General features: G+C 35.6%; 1 protein-coding gene across 1 annotated transcript in view; it reads right to left on the reverse strand.

The window, feature by feature from the left end:
- The window catches only part of SP3 (Sp3 transcription factor), a 62,946-nt gene that overhangs the window by 29,849 nt on the left and 10,017 nt on the right, over positions 1-23,080 (reverse strand). The window contains exon 4 of the mRNA XM_059928117.1: positions 21,682-23,041. Within this exon, the coding sequence (XP_059784100.1) occupies positions 21,682-23,041 (1,360 nt within the window). The remainder of the gene's footprint in view (positions 1-21,681; positions 23,042-23,080) is intronic.

Consider the following 23,080-nt stretch of genomic DNA (forward strand, 5'->3'; position numbering starts at 1 on the left):
GATTGGTTTCATATAACCATTAATACCTCCCTACAAAATCCTTGTTTTGAAGCCGGGTATTCTAACTTAATTATGAATCAGGGTAAAATAAACTCTTAAATAAAGAATAAGTGATAACATCTCGAACTGATAAGCAATCAACATAGACGACTTCCTGAGAGAAAATAATAAGACAAAGCCAAACCCCAAACAAACAAACAAAACCAAAACTATACTGAATCCAAACTAAACTTTCTGATGCCAGACATCAGAAGAGAAATACCTGTTTTCCTGCTACCCAAAGAAATCTACTACCCACTAAAACTTTATAATCCTAAAAGAATATCTTAGAAATGGTACCAAATATACACATTTTCGTGCATTTTTATTAATGCTAACAGAGTATCTAATTAATTTACAGTCCCCATCCCCGAAAATCTCCCCCAAATCTTCTTTTTTATAACTTTCTCATTCAGTTTACCTACTCATGACTTCATGTTATCACCTCTCTTCTACAGAATTCCAGTCCTCTGTCCTGAGCTCAGTCCTCTATCTCTACCACCAATAGTCATTGCAACCTAGCACCACAAATTCAATCCATTAAAACTGGTATCCCTTTGCTTCCCCCAGATCAGCTTCCCTTCCCAACTCTGCCCATGGTATGATCTTTTTAAAATAAAGGGCTCATCTTTTATTCCAGATAGCTTATCACTAAATCCTGTAGATTCAACTTTTGAAATGTCGAGCATTTTTACTTCCTTACTTTATTCCTGTATAACTGAAACAGCTTCCTATCATCTATAGTGCCAGTTTCTTCCCATTCCAATATATTCCTGAAGTACATCTTCCAAGAGTTGACTTATTCATGTTATTCATTTGTTCAAAAACCTTCAAGGGCCTACGTTAAAAATATTAAAATCCTCACCAATAGTACTTAGCGCTATCTACTCTCACCCAAACATGTCCTATCAGTCTCTGGTCCCCAGACAACATCAAAGCCTTCTATTTATGCTGTTACCGCATTTCCCAAAGCATTTCTCACAATTAACCCAATGAAATACTTATCTCCAGAGATGTACAATCTAAAAAAGAAAAAGGATGCTGCTTCCTTTCCTTAAACAGTCAGGTTTATTTTCCACAGGATTTCTCAGACTTTAATAAGCTCATGAGAATTTTTCATAACCTATTTAATAATACCCATTAATATCTTACAAGCCATTTTTTGGGAAATGCTGGGCTATTAAACTATCTTCTGGATAGACTGTCTCTATTCTCACTTATATGGCTTTTTGTCTTGTTAGAACATATCTTCCCCTCATCTTTCTACCTATACAAATCTATATTCCTCTACTGACGTTCTCTCTTTTCCATAAAATCTTCCCTGACAGCTGGAACCCTCTTTGATCTAAGACTTCTCTGAACTTTAATTCTTCTAAATTTCCTCATATGCAGACAAGACTAAATCTAAATTCCTGGTGCTTCTCTTGTTTTTTCCCCCCACAGATTTATAGATTGGTTTCTGAAACATAATTCTCAATGCCAAGAGTCTTTAAAAAGCTACACATTTAACACAATTACACAATTGGAAGCAGTATAAAATAAACAAGTATCAGGCATCTCACACAACTGAACAAAGTTAATCATTTCAGAAGCAAGCAGGTAAAATTTACATCATATGTTACCACACAAACCTATTTTTATCCTGTATCTATTACTGATATTTCATTCATTCACTCTCAAAAAAAGCACAGAGATCAAAAGATGAATAAGAAATAATTGCTGAATTCCAAAAGAAGACAAACATGTTAACTGTAATACACAAACATGCTATTAAAGGAGGCAGGAGTCAGGAAAGGCTATGGGATGAGGTAGTATCTGAGCTAAGCCTTGGAAGATGTCAACTCAAAGGTTACTCCTCTACTCCTCCCTGTTCCCAACTGTGGTTCAATGTTAGTGTACCATTTACCACATTACATTAGAATCTTCTACCTGACTGCCTAACCCAATGGTTCTCAAAGAAAAGGGGGGAAATTTTGCCCTCCAGTGGACATTTGGCAATGTCTAAAGCCATTTTTTATTGTCACGAATGAAGTGTTAGGGGGTGCAACTGGCATCTAGTGAGGGATGCTGCTAAACATCCTACAATGGAAAGGACAGCCCCCACAACAAAGAATTATCAGGTCAAAAATATCAATAACGTGGAGACTGAGAATACCCAGTCTAATCTTTAGATTATGAACAATTTTGGTGCAAGAAGTATCTTATTCACCTTTGTATGCCCAGCACTGGACATAGCAGGAATTCTAAACATAGTGGTAAATAAACCTCAATTTAAAGGCAATGGAATACAACTTTACATGTCAATTATACCTCAATACAAATAAAATAAAAAATAAATAAAGTCAATGGAAGAGCCAGTGAAGATTTTAAAGAAGGCAACAACATGACCTGTGTTTACTGATGTAAAGGATATACTGGAACAACTTCCAGTATCTTCCAAAATTAAAGATGTATATACTCTCTAGATATATATCTATTCTTCAGATACACATACATTCCGTAGGTGAAAAATATATGTGTATAAGGGTATTCACTGCAGTATAATTTGAAGTAAGATAGAAAATAAATACCCACCAATAAGGATCTTATTAAATGACAAGATACTTGTTCAATAGAATACTGTTACTGTCATTGTTAAGAATGAGATAGCTCTCTACTTGTAATATTAAGAGGTCCAACATAAAAATCTTTTATGCAGAAGAATGGTACAATTTCAGGGAATGGTAGAGAATACACAGGTATGGTAGTGTTTGTAAATGTACCCTTCCACCAGAGATATTCCATACAGTTAAAAAAAACCCAAAAAACTGGTAACAATGGCTATCTCTAGGGAGAGAAACTGGGGGCTTAAGATAAGGAGGAAAAGAGACTAACTCTTCAATGATTACCCTTTAATATATTTTCTGAATGTATGCCTTGTGCACTTATTACTTATTATTCAAGAAAAAATTTTTCTAAAAAGAATTTTAAATGCACTATAAAGAGGAAAGATTAGAGGCATGGAAAACAAATTAACTATTATAACAGCCTAGGAGAACAGTAAAAGCCAGACTAATAAAATGAGAATGGACAGGAAGAACAGATCACAAAAACATGGCAGAGATAATACCAAAAGGACTTGGAACTTTCTACCAGGAAACAGAAAAGAGTTAACCCTGCATCTGCATGCAAGCAACTAAAGGTAACTGAAGAAAAAACACAATTGTACTAATTATTCAACTGAGCAACCAGTAACACCTGCAATTCTGTCTCACCAATAATTTCACTTTGCAATTGTCTCAGATGACCATTTCATGCCTTTTTCCTTCTTAAATTTCTAAAACCTGTCCTCCTCACCCATCTCAGCTTCTTATAACAAAAGGAAATTAGAAGCAATCTGACAAGAATGACCTTACCTTCCTACCAACATAGCTGTATCTGCAAAGCCCTATCCCATGCCCTTCCCATTAAAACATGATTATTCCCACTCTTCTCTGTGGCCAACCTCTATACCTGTGTCCTTTATTTCATCTTGCTTGCCTTAATAACTTTCCTCTATTATACCTTCTTCCTGCATCATCAATTTCTTACTTTTTTTTGAGACATTCCCAGAAAAACCCACCCTGACCTCAAGCTTACCTCCAACTACCATGTCTTATTTCAACATTCCTCTTCTTAACAGAAAAATACCCTTAAAACATTTGTCTGTAATTACTGTTGCTACTCCCTCTTCCCTTCATCTCCTTTTAAATCACTCTATTCAGGCTTTTCTCCCCAACACTCCACTGAAACCACAACAATCGGATACCCATTCTTTACCATCTTATGTACCCTCCACAATATCTGAAAAGTTAAGAACTCTTCCTTTAAGTGGTTCATTCACTTGGCTTCCAGGATATTGCTCTCTGCTGGAAGCGCCTTCCATTGCCCTTACTGGTTGCTCCTCTGCTTCTTGCCCCCTAATGTTTAAAATGTCCTCAGATTCAGCCAAGGATTTCCTTCAATTTTGGTCATTTTAAGTTTCAGTTCCTGAATTTGTATTTGGTTCTTTTACAAATCTGCCATGTCATTTTCATCACAATCCCAAACTCTCTGTTAAAAATTTTCAAGCTTGGCTTTTTCCTTCCAGACCATAGTAAAACAATTGTTTTAATCTATATTTGGTATATAAAGTTCCAGTAAGTCTTATTTCTATTGTCTGATGTTTCTGCTGGTTCTCACTCATGGTATGTCATCTCCTCATATGCCCAACTACCTCTGATTCTGTACTAGACACTGCATTTGAAAAATCAAGGAAAATAATCTGAGGCTCAAGATGATACTATTTTCCAATCTCTTCTTTATCTATATTCTTTCTGTATTAAGTTACTAATTTTTAAACCAGCTGCACTTCAAAATCTCTTGGAGGCTTTTAAAATACATCTTTCCTAGGCCTAATGCAGCAATTAAATTAGAATTGGAAGGACACTCAACACAAACTGTTGGCATTTTTAAAAAGTTCCCTGTGAGAGAGAGCAGACAGCAGAAGCAAGAATTACAATTCTGCGGCCTGTGGAAGGAAAACCACATTCACAGAAACACAGACAAAATGAAAAGGCAGAGGACTATGTACCAGATGAAGGAACAACACATAAAACCCCAGAAAAACTAAATGGAGATAAGCAATCTTCCAGAAAGAGAATTTAGAATAATGATAGTGAAGATGATCCAGGACCTTGGAAAAATGGAGGCAAAGACTTGAGAAGATGCAAGAAATATTTAACAAAGACCTAGAAGAATTTAAGAAAAAACACCTAGAATAATTAAAGAACAAACAAACAGCAATGAACAATACAATAACTGAAATGAAAAATACACTAGAAGGAATCAACAGCAGAATAACTGAGGCAGAAGAACAGATAAGTGACCTGGAAGACAGAATGGTGGAATTCGCTGCCATGGAACAGAATAAAGGAAAAAGGATGAAAAGAAATTAAGACAGCCTGAGAGACCTCTGGGACAACATTAAATGCAACAACATTCGCATTACAGGGGTCCCAGAAGAAGAGAGAGAGAAAGGACCCGAGAAAATATTTGAACAGATTATAGTCGAAAACTTCCCTAACATGGGAAAGGAAAAACCCACCCAAGTCCAGGAAGCACAGAGAGTCCAAGGCAGGATAAACCCAAGGAGAAACAAGCCAAGACACACAGTAATCAAATCAACAAAAATTAAAGACAAAGAATGATGTTGAAAGCAGCAAGGGAAAAATGACAAATAACATACAAGGGAACTCCCATAAGGTTAACAGCTGATTTCTCAACAAAAACTCTACAAGCCAGAAGGGAATGGCATGACATATTTGAAGTGATGAAAGGGAAGAACCTACAACCAAAATTACTCTACCCGGCAAGGATCTCATTCAGATTCGATGGAGAAATCAAAACTTTTACAGACAAGCAAAAGCTAACAGAATTCAGCACCACCAAACCAGCTCTACAACAAATGCTAAAGGAACTTCTCTAAGTGGGAAACACAAGAGAAGAAAAGGACCTACAAAAACAAACCCAAAACAATTAAGAAAATGGTAATAGGAACATACATATTGATAATTACCTTAAACGTGAATGGATTAAATGCTCCAACCAAAAGACACAGGCTTGCTGAATGAATACAAAAACAAGACCCATATATATGCTGTCTACAAGAGACCCACTTCAGACTTAGGGACACATACAGACTGAAACTGAGGGGATGGAAAAAGATATTCCATGCAAATGGAAATCAAAAGAAAGCTGGAGTAGCAATACTCATATATTAGATAAAATAGACCTTAAAATAAAGAATGTTACAAGAGACAAGGATGGACACTACATAATGATCAAGGGATCAATCCAAGAAAAAGATATAACAATTATATATGCACCCAACATAGGAGCACCTCAATACATCAGGCAACTGCTAACAGCTATAAAAGAGGAAATAAACAGTAACACAAGAATAGTGGGGGACTTGAACACCTCACTTACACCAATAAACAGATCATCCAAAATGAAAATAAATAAGAAAACAGAAGCTTTAAATGACACAATAGACCAGATAGATTTAATTGATATTTATAGGACATTCCATCCAAAAACAGCAGATTACAATTTCTTCTCAAGTGCACACGGAACATTCTCCAGGATAGATCACATCTTGGGTCACAAATCAAGCCTCTTATTAATAAATTTAAGAAAATTGAAATCATATCAAGCATCTTTTCTGACCACAACTCTGTGAGGTTAGAAATGAATTACAGGGAAAAAAACGTAAAAACCACAAACACATGGAGGCTAAACAATACGTTACTAAATAACCAAGAGATCACTGAAGAAATCAAAGAGGAAATCAAAAAACACCTAGAGACAAATAACAATGAAAACATGACGATCCAAAACCTATGCAATGCAGCAAAAGCAGTTCTAAGAGGGAAGTTTATAGCTATACAAGCCTTCCTCAAGAAACAAGAAAAATCTCAAATAAACAATCTAACCTTACACCTAAAGGAACTAGAGAAAGAAGAACAAAAAACCCCAAAGTTAGCAGAAGGAAAGAAATCATAAAGATCAGAGCAGAAATAAATGAATTCAAAACAAAGAAAATAGGAAAGATCACTAAAACTAAAATCTGGTTCTTTGAGAAGATAAACAAAATTGATAAACCATTAGCCAGACTCATCCAGAAAAAGAGGGAGAGGACTCAAGTCAATAAAATTAGAAGTGAAAAACGAGAAGTTACAACAGACACAGCACCCTAAGAGACTACCACAAGCAACTCTATGCCAATAAAATGGACAACCTGGCAGAAAGGACAAATTTTTAGAAAGGTATAACCTTCCAAGACTGAACCAGGAAGAAATAGAAAATACGAACAGACCAATCACAAGTAATGAAATTGAAACAGTGATTAAAAATCTTCCAACAAACAAAAGTCCAGGACCAGATGGCTTCACAGGTGAATTCTATCAAACATTTAGAGAAGAGCTAACACCCATCCTTCTCAAACTCTTCCAAAAATTGCAGAGGAAGGAACACTCCCAAACTCATTCTATGAGGCCACCATCAAATCACCCTGATACCAAAACCAGAGAAAGATACTACAAAGAAAGAAAATTACAGACTAATATCACTGATGAATATAGATGCAAAAATCCTCAACAAAATACTAGCAAACAGAATCCAACAACACAGTAAAAGGATCACACACCATGATCAAGTGGGATTTATCCCAGGGATGCAAGGATTCTTCAATATACGCAAATCAATCAATGTGATACACCATATTAACAAATTGAAGAAGAAAAAGCATATGATCATCTCAATACATGCAGAAAAAGCTTCTGACAAAATTCAACACCCATTTATGATAAAAACTCTCCAGAAAGTGGGCATAAAGGGAACCTTCCTCAATATAATAAAGGCCATATATGACAAACCCACAGCAAACATCATTCTCAATGGTGAAAAACCGAAAGCATTTCCTCCAACATCAGGAACAATACAAGGATGTCCACTCTCACCACTATTATTCAACAGTTTTTGAAGTCCTAGCCACGGCAATTGGAGAAGAAAAAGAAAAGGAATACAAATTGGAAAAGAAGAAGTAAAACTGTCACTGTTTGCAGATGACATGATACTATACACAGAGAATCCTAAAGATACCACCAGAAAACTACTAGAGCTAGTCAATGAATTTGGTAAAGTTGCAGGATACAAAATTAATGCACAGAAATCTCTTGCATTCCTATACACTAATGATGAAAAATCTGGGGCTTCCCTGGTGGCGCAGTGGTTGAGAGTCTGCCTGCCAATGCAGGGGACACGGGTTCGAGCCCTGGTCTGGGAAGATCCCACATGCTGCGGAGCAACTAGGCCCGTGAGCCACAACTACTGAGCCTGCGCGTCTGGAGCCTGTGCTCCACAACAAGAGAGGCCGCGATAGTGAGAGGCCCGCGCACCGCGATGAAGAGTGGCCCCCGCTTGCCACAACTAGAGAAAGCCCTAGCACAGAAACGAAGACCCAACACAGCCATAAATAAAATAAAAAATTAATTAAAAAAGAATAAATGTCGTTAAAAAAAAAAAAATCTGAAAGAGAAATTATGGAAACACTCCCATTTACCACTGCAACAAAAAGAATAAAATACCTAGGAATAAACCTACCTAGGGAGACAAAAGACCTGTATGCAGAAAACTATAAGACACTGATGAAAGAAATTAAAGATGATACCAACAGATGGAGAGATATACCATGTTCTTGGATTGGAAGAATCAATATTGTGAAAATGACTATACTACCCAAAGCAATCTACAGATTCAATGCAATCCCTATCAAATTACCAATGGCATGTTTACGGAACTAGAACAGAAAATCTGAAAATTTGTATGGAGACATGAAAGACCCCGAATAGCCAAAGCAGTCTTGAGGGGAAAAAACAGAGCTGGAGGAATCAGACTCCCTGACTTCAGACTGTAGTACAAAGCTATAGTAATCAAGACAATATGGTACTGGCACATAAACAGAAATATAGATCAATGGAACAAGACAGAAAGCCCAGAGATAAACCCACACACCTATGGTCAACTAATCTATGACAAAGAAGGCAAGGATATACAATGGAGAAAAGACAGTCTCTTCAATAAGCGGTGCTGGGAAAACTGGACAGCTACATGTAAAAGAAAGAAATTAGAACACTCCCTAACACCATACACAAAAATGAACTCAAAATGGATTCGAGACCTAAATGTAAGACCGGACACTATAAAACTCTTAGAGGAAAACATAGGCATCACTCTATGACATAAATCACAGCAAGATCCTTTTTCACCTACCTCCTAGAGTAAGGAAAATAAAAACAAAAATAAACAAATGGGACCTAATGAAACTTAAAAGCTTTTGCACACCAAAGGAAACCATAAACAAGACAAAAAGACAACACTCAGAATGGGAGAAAATATTTGCAAACGAATCAATGGACAAAGGATTAATCTCCAAAATATATAAACAGCTCATGCAGCTCAATATTAAAAAAACAAACAACCCAATCCAAAAATGGGCAGAAGACCTAAATAGACATTTCTCCAAAGACATACAGATGGCCAAGAAGCACATGAAAAGCTGCTCAACATCACTAATTATTAGAGAAATGCAAATCAAAACTACAATGAGGTATCACCTCATACCAGTTAGAATGGGCATCATCAGAAAATCTACAAACAACAAATGCTGGAGAGGGTGTGGAGAAAAGGGAACCCTCTTGCACTGTTGGTGGGAATGTAAATTGATACAGTCACTCTGGAGAACAGTATGGAGGTTCCTTAAAAAATTAAAAATAGAATTACCATATGAGACAGCAATCCCACTACTGGGCATATACCCAGAGAAAACCATAATTCAGAAAGACACATGCACCCCCAATGTTCATTGCAGCACTATTTACAACAGCCAGGTCATGGAAGCAACCTAAATGCCCATCGACAGATGAATGGATAAAGAAGATGTGGTACATATATACAATGGAATATTACTCAGCCACAAAAAGGAACGAAATTGGGACATTTGTAGAGACGAGGATGGATCTAGAGACTGTCATACAGAGTGAAATAAATCAGAAAAACGAATATCATATATTAATACGTATATGTGGAACCTAGAAAAATGGTACAGATGAACTGGTTTGCAAGGCAAATAGAGATACTGATATAGAGAACAAACGTATGGACGTTTGTGGCGGGGGGGGGCTGGTGGTGGTGGTGGTGGTGGTGGGATGAATTGGGAGATTGGGATTGACATATATATACTAATACGTATAAAACAGATAACTAATTAAGAACTTTCTATATAAAAAATTGAATAAAATTCAAAAATTAAATCAAAACAAACAAACATAATAGTTCCCTGTGAGATTCTACCATGCAGCCAAAAAAGCTATGACCCAAATTTTTTCATCTGGTCACTTCTATCTACATTAAAGCCTCCCAAAATTTTATCTCTTGCTTGACCTGAGCTCCAGATTCTGATATACAACTGTTTACTTGAACCATCCACTTGGCTATCTAATAGACATTTCAAATTTAACAAAGCCACAACAGAAGTCTTACTTCTCCCTTCACCCCTCCTTTCTGCAGGCCTTCCTTACTACTAGGTGTAGGCAGACTCACTATCTCCTTTTGCCTGTATTACTGCACTAGCCTTATCCTTACTCTTGTCATTCCAACCCCCAACCCCCATCACCACCTGCCACAGGGATCTGCCAGAGTGATCTTCTTAAAACATAAAAACCTCCAATGTTTTCATATTAAAAAAAAAAAATCCAAGTTCCTAACCATGGCTTTTATTATCCCTGCCTACTTCCAATCTCATATTCTGACTCCACCCATTCACTAAATCCCAACCACCTTTGCTCATTACTTGTCCTCCAGATGTCAATAAGACAGGCTCCTCAATGTTCAGATCTGAACTTCTTTTTCACCTCGTTATAAGGAGATTATTTCCTAACCACCCTACCTAAAATAACAACCAACCTCCATGGTTTTCCATATTCCCTACTATTCCATAACCCTAACTTTATTTTCTTCAAACACTAGTCATGTAAAATTACTGTGTTTGCTTATTTGTCTTCATCCACTAAAACACAAAATTTATGAGAGTGGGGACTTTTTTTCTCTTTTACTGTTGCAAAGAACCTAAAAAACATTACCTGGAAAACTGTAGTATAGACTCAAATATTTGTGGACTGAATGAATGATGACTGACTTCCTTAATCTAAGTTGCCAGCAAGATGATGGTACTGTTCATCAGAGGAGAATTTATGAGATTTATGAAGTGTCACATGTCAAGTACCCTCACATAAAATAAAGTTGGATACAAAGTCTGTCCCCAAGAACCACTAAAATGACAAAGTAGTGTAAAGACCAGCTTTAATAAAGTTATTCTAATTAAAAATAATATGGAACTATAGAACAATGTATCAAAGAAGGCATACTAATGAAAACCACACATTAATTATGTGATTTCCATTCTGTTGTATCCATCAAGAATTCTAATTTGCATTATTACTATTACATTATGAGGTAAATTTGGTTAATCATAAATTAAATATACTATTTCAGAAAATAAAGAGAAATGTATTTAAAAACAGACGCCAAGCAGCCATTTGTTGAAGATGCATCTGATGAGTTAAACTAGTTGACCTCTCTAAGATTCCATGGTTTAAATAACAGAGATACATAATACTGTTATTATAAATTCCAATGTTACTATATATACCATATAATAATGATACTACTGTTGAATATTATACCTAAGATATCTGAGACCTCTAGAAGTATCATTGTCAAGGGATTACTCATGGATCTGTGAACACTAATTTTCCATAGGATACTAAGAAAATAACAAGTGTGATCAACAACATACATTAAAATGATTTATTTTAAAAGGCACATAGTGTACTCTAGATATTTTCTAGGCATAGGAATTATAATTTGAAATTCCCAACTTCTTGCACAAATTGTTGAATTGCATCAGATGACTTGTAAATCAATACAAACTGAGTTCAAAAACTATGGTTCAAAGTTTCTAAATTATTTTACTCAAAAAAGAGTCTAGTAAGAACTTACATGTACTAAAACTCACCACTAAACAAACTTAATGGCAAACAAATGGAGAAAATATCTGTGGTGTGTGACAAAAGACTAATGCCCTTAACATAAAGATGTCTTTTAAAAATGTCTTACAAATCAGTAGTGAGGGAAAAACAGGCAAAAAACATGAAAGGGTAATGACCAAACACAAATAGACAATAAACATGCAAAAATGTTCAAGTTCCCCAATAATAAATGAATGTATTAGATTCTATTTTTACCACCCCAAAACTCTGCCATTTGACAAAATGATATCCCATCCCAGTACAAAAAACCGTATCCTCGCATATACAATGGGGGTGAAAGAGCATTTCTGCAGTATATATAAAAGCCTTAAATTCTTCTGCATAAGGAAATAATCAGAAGTGTAAGCAAAGATTTCTATATAACAGGAAAAAAATGAAAAATAACCTAAACACCTAACAAGAGAGGATTAGTTAAATCATGAAATATCCGCACCAAAATACTTAGTAATGAAACTAAATAATCATGTTGTGGAAAACTAATGATCTGGGAAATGCACACAATATATTATTTGGAAAAAAAAAGTTATAAAGTTGCGTATATGACCCCAATTTTAAAGTGACCCCGAAGTGTAAAGACACAGTATGCAATATGCACAGAAAAAAGACCAGAAGATTATACAGGCAATTTACCAACTTTATTGGTTGTAGGATTACTAATTTTTTTTTCTTTTCAGGACTGTCCTGAATTTCTACATCTGATATTAGTCTTTTTCTTTGCTATACTTCTTCTCCTTTCCTATTTTCTGTTGGATTGATAATTTTCTACCTCCTGCCCCAGTTTAGAAGTTAAAAATTGCATTTTTGGAATAGACAGAACACAGAGGGTCTCCAGGGCAGTAAAAATACTCTTACAATACCATAATGATGCATATGTTATTATACATTTGCCCAAACTCAAAGAATGTACAACACCAAGAGCGAACCATTATGTAAACTATGGACTTTGTGTAACTATGATGTATTAATGTAGGTTCATCAGTTTTAACAAATGTATCACTATGGTGAAAGACGTCATGGTGGGGGAGGCTATGCATGTTTAGGGGCAGAAGGTAGATGGAAAATCTCTGTACCTTCTCTTTAATGTTGGTGTGAACCCAAAACTGCTCTAAAAACAACAGTCTTAATTTAAATATATATATATATATAAAATCGCACTTCTGTTCCCTTAATTACTTTTATCCAAATTATAAATTGATGTAAAATGGCTAAAACTATTTTCTATAAAGCTGATCCTCCTAAAAATGACAAGAACCTCTACCCAGGAACCAATCCCCACGAGTCCCACACCGCTATTTCTTTTTTAAGCTTAGTATTCCATTTCTTAACAATATAAATATTAATTTCTAATAATAATGAATACCATGTATTAAAATACAACTGATAAAAAAATGAGTTCACAATGATACACCAAAGGAAAAAAAAAAGAGAGAGAGAGAACCTCTGATGACAGCTAAGACACCAACTCATTCTGAAAACAGATAAATAAAAGGAATGGATTTAATAGCTTATCCTGCCTTTCTTGTACAAACTGTGCTTCGGGGGTAACCAAATAGCTAACAAGGGAGGGATCTTTTCAGAAAAAAATCACAGCTTAACACAAAAGGACTGAGAAAATTAGAAAAATCACCATTTTGCAAATCTTAATGAAATAATGAATCCAAGTGACAACAATGAAAAGCTGCTAAAACCATTATTTGAAAAGCTGAGACTTGGAGGCACATGAACCAATAAAAGACAAAGTGCTTGTTTGAATCCTAACTTGATCAATTCTAAAAAGATATTTTTTAATCATTTGGGGAAAACCAAACATTACAAGGTTATTAAATAATATTAAAGGATAACTATAAATTTAGGGTATTGTAAATAATGGTACTATGGTTATGTTTCTTAAAATCCTTATTCATTAGCGCAGCAGTTTTCAAACTTTTTGATATCAGAATCACTGTTTTAAAAATTACTGAGGACTTCAAAGAGTTTTTGTTTACGTGAGTAACACCTATTTGCCAGAGAACAAGGGTAAAGGAGAATGGCTGACTATGAAGTGGCATATGGGAATGGAGAGAAGTGGTAAAGTGATACTATATCTTAATTGTGGTGGTGATTATACAACTGTGTTCAGTTACTGAAAGTGCAGAATTGTGCACTAAAATTTTAGAAGGAATTTTACTGTATGTAAATTATGTTGTTAAAAAAATGGGAAAAAATCCATTTTTAAAAAATTTGAAGATTTCAATGGGCCTCTGCTTATATAAGTATATCAATATTTTCCATACTAGGAATCAAAACTGGGAACATTTTAGAAGTTGATTTATTAATTTTAAAGTAACAAACTCATAAATGTTAACATAAGTAACATCTTATGAAAAATATGTATTTTTAAAAATAGAATAGTTTGACACTTTTGCAGATATCTTTAATATCTGGCTTCTTAGGAAATAGCTAGATCATACTAGGTAAAATAAGTCACACAAAGACAAATATATGCTATCACTGATACAAATTAACTTATTTACAAAACAGAAATATACTCACAGACACAGAAAACAAACTTATGGTTACAAAATGGGAAAGGAGAGGGAAGGAATAAATTAGGAGTTCGGGATTAACATATACACACTACTCTATATAAAACAGATAACAAGGACCTACTGTATAGCACAGGGAACTATATTCAATATCTTATAATAACCTATAATGGAAAAAAATCTGAAATAAATATATACATATATATACCTTTACTGCTTTGCTGTACACCTGAAACTAACACAACATTGTAAATCAATAATACTTCAATTAAAAAAAACCCCAAAAAGCAGCTAGATCTTTATATCAGCTTCTGTGTTCAATCTGCTGTTATCACATATCATATAGCCTCTGAAAAACTCCACTGTACACCACTTGTGAGGCAAAAATGAAATAAGCAAATAGCATCTTGGTATTATTATGAAAATAACTTGGACCTCACAGACCCCTATGAAAAGGGTCTGGGACTCCTAGACCACACCGTGCAAATCACTCCATTAGTATTATTGGGTAAAGTTATACACTCTCTGGAATTTACTTTAAAATACTCCAGCAAGAGTAAAATTTTAAACAGTGGGAATAGAGGAAAGAAGAACGGCAGAATGCTGATAACTGGTGAAGCTGCGAGGTGGTTACCTTAAGGTTCATCATACATTTATCTGCTTTGGTGTATCTCTGAAATTTTCTGTAACTTAAAGTTCCTACTGTTTCATGGTCAGTTAAATTATTAATTTTTTACCCACTGTAATCACTACTATGTCCTCATTTCCTCTGGATCCATTTTTCTACTTAACACTTCAGTAGTTAGTTTCATAAGGGTCTTTGAATAATAAACTTTCAGTCCTTGATTATTTTAAATATCTTCATTATAGTCTAACTCTTAAGTAGGATTTTTAACTGCATACAGAATTCTTGCCTGCTGGTTATTTTCTCTCAGTGCTATAAAGATACTACTACATGATCTTCTGGTATGTGTGTGTGGCTGATGAGAAGTTTGTAGGTCTGTAATTTCTTTGTTAGCAATCGACTTTTCTGTTAAAATTTAAGATTATCTTTCTCCAAAATTTTAGTTTAAGACAGGGGTGGACTTATTTTTGTTTATCTTTCTTAATACTTGAAGCAAAATTTTCATTTGTAAACTATATATCTCCAACACAAGAAAATTCTCAGCCATTATCTCATCCAATACTGCTTCTCTTGCCATTCACTCTATTCTCTTTTTCTGAAAATCTTAGGTTGGTGACTCAATCTTTCAAGTCTCTACTTGTTCATTATCTCTAAACTATATTCTGAGTAAATTTCTAAGTATATTACTATTCACTCATTTTTTTCTATGTCCAGCCTAAAGGTTCTCCTGTTTGTCCCGCCAAATTTTTCTATTTCATCTAGACAATGCTATCAAGACACACCACTACCAGTAAAAAAGAAAAAGCACTGTAAATTAAACACTGACATGCCACGGTCGGTAAGATATATTCAGATCTCAGAAATGTTAAAATGTTAAACAATGCGTGTCTTAGAATCAATGAAATATGCTTCTCCTTTCTAAGATTTCTGGTTGTTTCTCTTACACATCTACCTTTTTTGTTTCACAACTTCTCTTCTAAAGGTGCTACAGCTTCCTTTTATCTCATGGACAGGTATAAATATACTGATTTTAAAGTCTTTCACAGATTTTTAAATTATCTTTCTTTAATCGGACATGAATTCATCTCTTGATTGTTGATTTTACTGGCTATCTTTCATAGATTTTCCCTTCATCATGTATTTTGGAATTTTGGTTTTCAGGCTTATATTGAGTATAATTTTTCTCTCTGCATTATACCTCCATGCCTGGCATTTTTCCAAGTGTTTCCACCAAGACTCTCTGGCCCTAGTGCAGACCTAGGTCTTTTATTGGCTTCAGAGGTAATACTGGAGATGTCATAAATCTAGACACCAAGTTAACAGCTCAATGGTTCAGACTGGTTCAGAATCTGATCACAAGACTGTTGATGTCCTCCTATTTCCCCATGTCCTCTTCTCATTTCTGTAAGTGTACAGCCTCATTTAAGCTGTACCTTAGAGTAACAGACAGCAATGAACTTTTTTTTTTTTTTTTTAAGCTCCAGGCCCTGGTTTTAGGCAGTGAATTTGACTCTCAGCTCTTTCTCATGTGGCGTCTTTTTAACTATATTAATAGATAATTAAATAGAATATAATTCCTGACCTAAATACTTAACAGGTATGGTCACCCTACCAAAAAAAGTAACTAAAAATTAAGCAGGATAAAAAAACTGTACAAGCAGTATAGTTATGACAATATTTTAAAATGTGTATGACACCAAGTTTTAAATATACCCAATCTTAAAGGATAAGCCAAAATCGGATAGAGAACTAAAATTTGAGAAACTGGGTAAGTCTTGGCTTGAATTTGGGAGAAATTTTCTGACTCGAAAAGATGTTAGAGGGGCTTCCCTGGTGGTGCAGTGGTTGAGAATCCGCCTGCCAATGCAGGGGACACGGGTTCAAGCCCTGGTCTGGGAAGATCCCACATGCCACAGAGCGACTAAGCCCGTGAGCCACAATTGCTGAGCCTGTGCGTCTGGAGCCTGTGCTCCGCAACAAGAGAGGCCGCGATGGTGAGAGGCCCGCGCACCGCGATGAAGAGTGACCCCCACTTGCCGCAACTAGAGAAAGCCCTTGCACAGAAACGAAGACCCAACACAGCCATAAATAAATAAATAAATAAAATTTAAAAAAAAAAAAAAAGAAAAAAAAGAAAAGATGTTAGAAAGATCGCCTAGCTTCAAATACACAGCAAATGGTAGAGTAAAAATTAAATTTCAAAAACAGCATGCATTTCTCAGTGGGCAAGGAAAAGAAATAAAGGGAGTGAGTGGGGTTGCAGCTTGGGGCCCAATGAGCTCTATGTTCCAAGGAAGATGGGGGTTTGGTTTCTAAGGGATAAGAGGCACTAAACATACCCCTCACGAGGAGAGGCCCTGAATCAGATTCACTTCTTAAAACAGGTTGGAATAGAGGTCATTTTTGTGAAAGGGGAGCTTAGAAAAAAGGTCAAAGAAATTGCAGAGTCTTGGTAAAAAAAAAACGGTGTGGTCTCATTTATTTGGGAAATGTGTTACATTGTTTCCATACTCACCAAAAAGCAAAATGCAAACCAATGGTGTCAAAATTTTAAGCAGTTCATCTGTGCATACTATGCTCTAACACTGATAAAGTTTTTTTTACTGATTTTTCATGTAAGAAAACACATCCTAAAATAATTTCTTCCTTCTTGCCAATTAAAAAGACAGTACACCAAGGGATAGTTTTCCTATTACCAAATTACCCCAATTACAACTTCCTGGTTTTTATTTCTAAATATGCTATGTACTATGCAGCATTTTTATTCTGATTCTCTTTAACTTTTATTTTCTCAAGTTCTTTCCCCATTCCTTTAAAATTGGGGAAAAAATTCAAATTTAGTGGCCTTCTGGAGTGCTTATTTTACCCTTCCTTGCCAACACACAATAAACTAAATTATCATTCTAAAAATTCGATTTTGTATTTAATTCAAACACTGTTGCTATTTTGATAGTATTTTGGAAATAAATTATTGTACTGAGCACTTAGTGCTTTATATCAATCTAATTTCATGACCAATATAAATCCACAAAATCACAAATAAATTCTCTAGAGATGTTTTTCTAACATGTATAGATCTCCATAACTTTAACTGTGTGGAAGCTCTAAAAACTGGTTTCTAAAAGCTATCTTCTATGTCTTCAGAAGTCTGTCATTCTACCAGTATTCTCAAACTTTTCGGTCTCAGGACTCCTTCTAAACTCTTAAATATTACTGAGGTCCCCAAAAAGTTTTTGTTAATGTAGGGTATTTATTTTGATATTTACTGTATTAGGAATTAGAAGATAAATTTTTAATGTTTTAATTCATTTGAAAACAATAAATCCATTAAATGTTAACACAAATTAAGATTTTATGAAAAACAACTATTTTCCAAAAACATACATAAAAGTTTAATGAGGAGAGAGGTCATGTTTCACATTTTTGCAAATCTCTTTAATATCTAGGTTAAAAGAAGACAACTGGAGTTTCATATTTGCTTTTGCAGTGTGTTGTGCAATACGTGGTTTGGGCTGAAGCATATGAAGAATATCTAGTTTCACAAAGATATGTGGCTGGAAAAAGAAGTAATCTGATAGTCTTTCAGCCAATTGTGGTTATTCTTCTTGGTTACTATACCAAATCTGACAAGTGCTAAATTTCTTAAAGGTCAGTTGTAATGCAGAATCTGAAACTATACTGGTAAACTTTCCACATGCTTATTGTTGGTCTATCTTGAACTCTGAACGGATGGATCTTTTACCCATGCAGGATTTTGTAACATGAGTTGGTCATCTGAAAACTACTGGTTCACTGAGTTATCATAAAGATCTTCCAAATGATGGCATATTTCATTATAATACAGTATCCCAAAAAATCCTATTTATTAATATTAATATCACTGTCCATTTCATCAGAAACATATGTAATTATTAACAAGTTACCAAGTTCATAGTAGTAGATTCAAGTTTTCCAAAATTCTAATTTTCACTGGAAAGCCCAAATTTTATCATTGGTAGCAAACAGACAAGTTTTTTTCCTTTAAGGGACAGGCTCACTTAATTCATTATATTTTTGAGAAAGTATCTGTCACTTAAGTACATGAGTCTCTCAATAACCATAGTTTGTCAGTCTTTCAAGTAAAACGTGTTTCCGAAAAATAGCATCTAGTTCAGCTTGCAACTCACACAATTGCTCAACTGAAAACAATATATATTTTTTCAAAGATAATCATCTTATTTTGGTATGTAGCAGAAGTACTTTATTAAAGTATATTTACCATTTTGTCACAAAGAATATTACAAAGACATGCAGCAGGAACTACAAATCAGAAACACAATGAGATACCACTTCACACCCATTCTTAGTATATCTAAAATCAAAAAGGAGGACAATGATAAATGTTGGTGGGGATGTAGAAAAACCGGAACCCTTTTGCTGGTGAGAATGTAAAATGGTACAGTCACTTTGGAAAAACAGTTCGGCAGTTCCTCAAAATGTTAAACATACAACCCAGCAATTCCACTGCTAAGTATATACCCAAAAGAAACAAAAACATGTCCACACCAAAAAACTGTACACGAATGTTCATAGCAGCATTATTCTTAATAGCTAAAAAACGGAAATGCTGTCCATCAATGCATAAATGAATAAAATGTGGTATATCCATACAATGGAATATTATTCAACCACAAAAAAGAACAAAGTATGGTTAAAGGCTACAAGACAGATGAACCCTAAAAATATTATGGTAAATGAAAAGTCAGACACAGAGAGCCACATACCGTATGATTCTACTGATAAGATATAACAGGCAAATCTAAAGAGACAGAAAGTAGATTACTGGGACTTCCCTGGTGGCGCAGTGGTTAAGAATCCGCCTGCAATGCAGGGGACACGGGTTTGAGCCCTGGTCCGGGAAGATCCCACGTGCCGCGGGGCAACTAGGCCTGTGCACCACAACTACTGAGCCTGTGCTCTAGAGCCTGCGAGCCACAACTACTGAGCCCACGCACTGCAACTACTGAAGCCCGCGCGCCTAGAGCCCGTGCTCTGCAACAAGAGAAGCCACCGCAAGGAGAAGCCCATGCACCACAATGAAGAGTAGCCCCCGCTCGCGCAACTAGAGAAAGCCAGCGCACAGCAACAAAGACCCAATGCAGCCAAAAATAAATAAATAAATACATTAAGAAAAAAAAAAAAAAAAAAAAAAGAAAGTAGATTACTGGTTGCTGGGGGCTCAAGATATAATAGGCAAATCTAAAGAGACAGAAAGTAGAATTAGTGGTTGCTGGGGGCTCAGGGGACGGGGCAGGGAACGTGGAGTGACTGCTAATGGGTATGGGGTTTGGGGGAGGTGCTGAAAATGCTCTAAAATTAGAGTGATGATGGGTGCACCAGTCTGCCTATATTAAAGACCACTAAATTGTATACTTTAAAGGGTGCGTTTTATAGTATGTGAATTATATTCCAATAAAGCTATTATTTTAAAAAGGACATGCAGCATTCAAGGGTCAAGGTTTAGTAAAAATAACTCTTTTGACTTGTTCATCAAGGTCATTGTTCAGTGAAGCTGGCTAGCATTTTTCTTTAACTGCAAGTGGATGGTCATAAAGAATACAACTTCCAGCACAGTTTAGCATCACAGCTTTGATTTGTGCTAAGACACAGCAGTTTTAGCCACCATCGGTGAAAATGTCTATACAAGAACAAAGGCAAATAAATTGTACTATTATTATGAAAAGTAGTTTGATATCAAGGACCTCTGAGGGGGTCTCAGGGATCCTCAGAGATCCACAGACCACACTTTGAGAATGCTGCTCTAAACCATAGCTTCAGAAGGCTCAAATACAATTAAAGGCTTTCTAAGTACAGACAATTCCTATTTTCTAAGTATATATCACATATTTCTCAAAAGAAAAAAGATAATACCATTACTTCAAAAAATTAAATCCAAGTGTCCCAATTTAAGAGTTTAGAATCACTGACTCAGTGGAAGGTTATATAACAGCACAATCTCCACAAAAACCCAAATAATGAAGTAAAAGAGTAAAAGTAAGAATTTAGTGTACAACAAAACATTCAATAAAACACTATCTAAATAAATAACATCACTAAGGTAATGATGATACTATCTTTTAAAAGAGATTTATATATTTTTATTATTAAGTAATTATGTATTACTTAATTCTTACACAACAAAGAGTAGACTTCCAAAATTTCTACCCATACTATCAATAATAACATATCTAACACAGCTAGGTTTAAGGATTACTTCACACTTGTAAGAATAAACTATCACAGAACTGAAGAATTTCAGGTCTAGAAGGTACCCTAGATATAGTTACCTAGTCCAACAGCCGCATTTTACATGCTGAGAAAACTGAGTTTGCAAGAGAAAAAGTAACTTAGCCAAAACCACACAGCTAGCTAATGGGTGAGACAACATAAACAGTACCTACTCCCAGTACCATGTTTTCACTATACCAACCTGATTGCCCAACCAAATAAAATGCATAAAACATTTAATTTACATCACACCAAGAACAGCCAAGACACCTTACATGCGAAATAAAAATTTTGTGATGCTTTAGAGTACCAATCAGACATGAAAAAATGTACAAAACTAAGTGACGAAAAACAACAAATGTAATTGGCGTAACAGAGAAATGAATCCTTGACTTCAAAAACTACAATCTTTCAATGAAGAACAATTTGGAACACATTTTGGTGTTGACTTTTCACACAGACACAGGGAAATGTATCATCACCTTTAAAGATAGCCAGATGCTGATAAACACCTCACTGAACTTATCTACAGCATGATATGACTTGGAAAACTCACCTGCAGGACTGTCAGCATTCTCTCCGGGGTGTAGTTGTATACCAGTAGAATCTATAGAGTTTACTGTAACTGTCTGTAGATTTGGCAACTGACCAGTGCTTAGACTAACTGGAGTTGAAGTCAAGGCTCCACCTGCTGCAACTTGACCAAGCGTGAGTGTCTGCACAGGCGTCAAAGTTATTTGTTGGGCAGCAGTATTCTGTATTTGCAAATTCTGCAAGTTCTGAACCCCTTGTACTTGAAATGTTTGCCAAGTTATCTGTCCAGAAGGGGTCACTGTCTGTGCCTGAATTAAAAAGGTTCCAGGATTCAGCTGCAACTGAAGATTTTGCAAAGCCTGCTGTGATATATTCTGACCACTGGCTTGCACACCATGGATTGTCTGTGGTGTAATACCTTGCACAATTTGGGCTTGACTGGTTGGCTGCTGAGACTCTTGAAGTTGTAGATGTTGTACAACAGGCTGTGCTGTAGAAACCTGAATATTCTGAGCCTGTGTCTCTTCAGAAACAGGCGACTGGATATAATTTCCCTGAAGATCTGAAGAATGGACTTGCCCACTAGTAGTAGTCAAGCTATTTGTATTTTGTTGTAATATACCTGTACTGTCCATAGTAACAGGCAACTGTGATGAAGAGGATGTTGGCACAAATAAATCTGTTTCAGTATTAGTTTCATTAATATCAGGAGAAACCCGCTCACCAGTCCTTTCTGAATTGTCTGAACTATCCATAGCTTGTCCTGTGTTTATCAAATGTCCATCAGCATTAATGCCTGCGGTCATTGTCTGAGAACTGCCCGAGAGTCCCAAAGAATCTAGATCGACACTATTGATTGGTACAAAGGTAATATTTCCTGGAAGACCAAGAGGCACATTAGCAACTACTTGGGTTTGGCCAGGAAAAGATGAACCACCAATTGCAACTCCCTGAACCTGGACTTGACCAGTCTGTGGTATGAGATTCTGGATATTAGCAGGAGGTGTTCCAGAGGCAAGCAAGGTTTGATTAGAGCCAGGAATGATCTGAATTTGACCACTTTCTTGATTTATACCCCCATTATCTGAAGAACCTGTGAAACCAATCTGAACCTGCTGACCATCTGATGACTGAATCTGTGGTATTACTTGATACTGAACATTGGACACTGTACCATTTGATGAATCTGATCCTGGTGCAACTGAAAATATTTGCTGATTCTGCAAATTCTGAAGGGGAAGGACATACTGCCCACTGGAAGTAGCAGCACTTGGAATCTGTACTAGATTACCAGCTTCATCTTTTATAGTTGTAGGTGTGGCTGACAAAACCTCCCATCGGTTTGGTGCTCCTCCTAACTGTGCAGAAGCCAAATCACCTGTCTGGATAAAGAAAACAAAAAATGTTATGTGATATGTATT

This window comes from Balaenoptera ricei, chromosome 7, assembly GCF_028023285.1.
Source record: "Balaenoptera ricei isolate mBalRic1 chromosome 7, mBalRic1.hap2, whole genome shotgun sequence".
Taxonomy (NCBI): domain Eukaryota; kingdom Metazoa; phylum Chordata; class Mammalia; order Artiodactyla; family Balaenopteridae; genus Balaenoptera; species Balaenoptera ricei.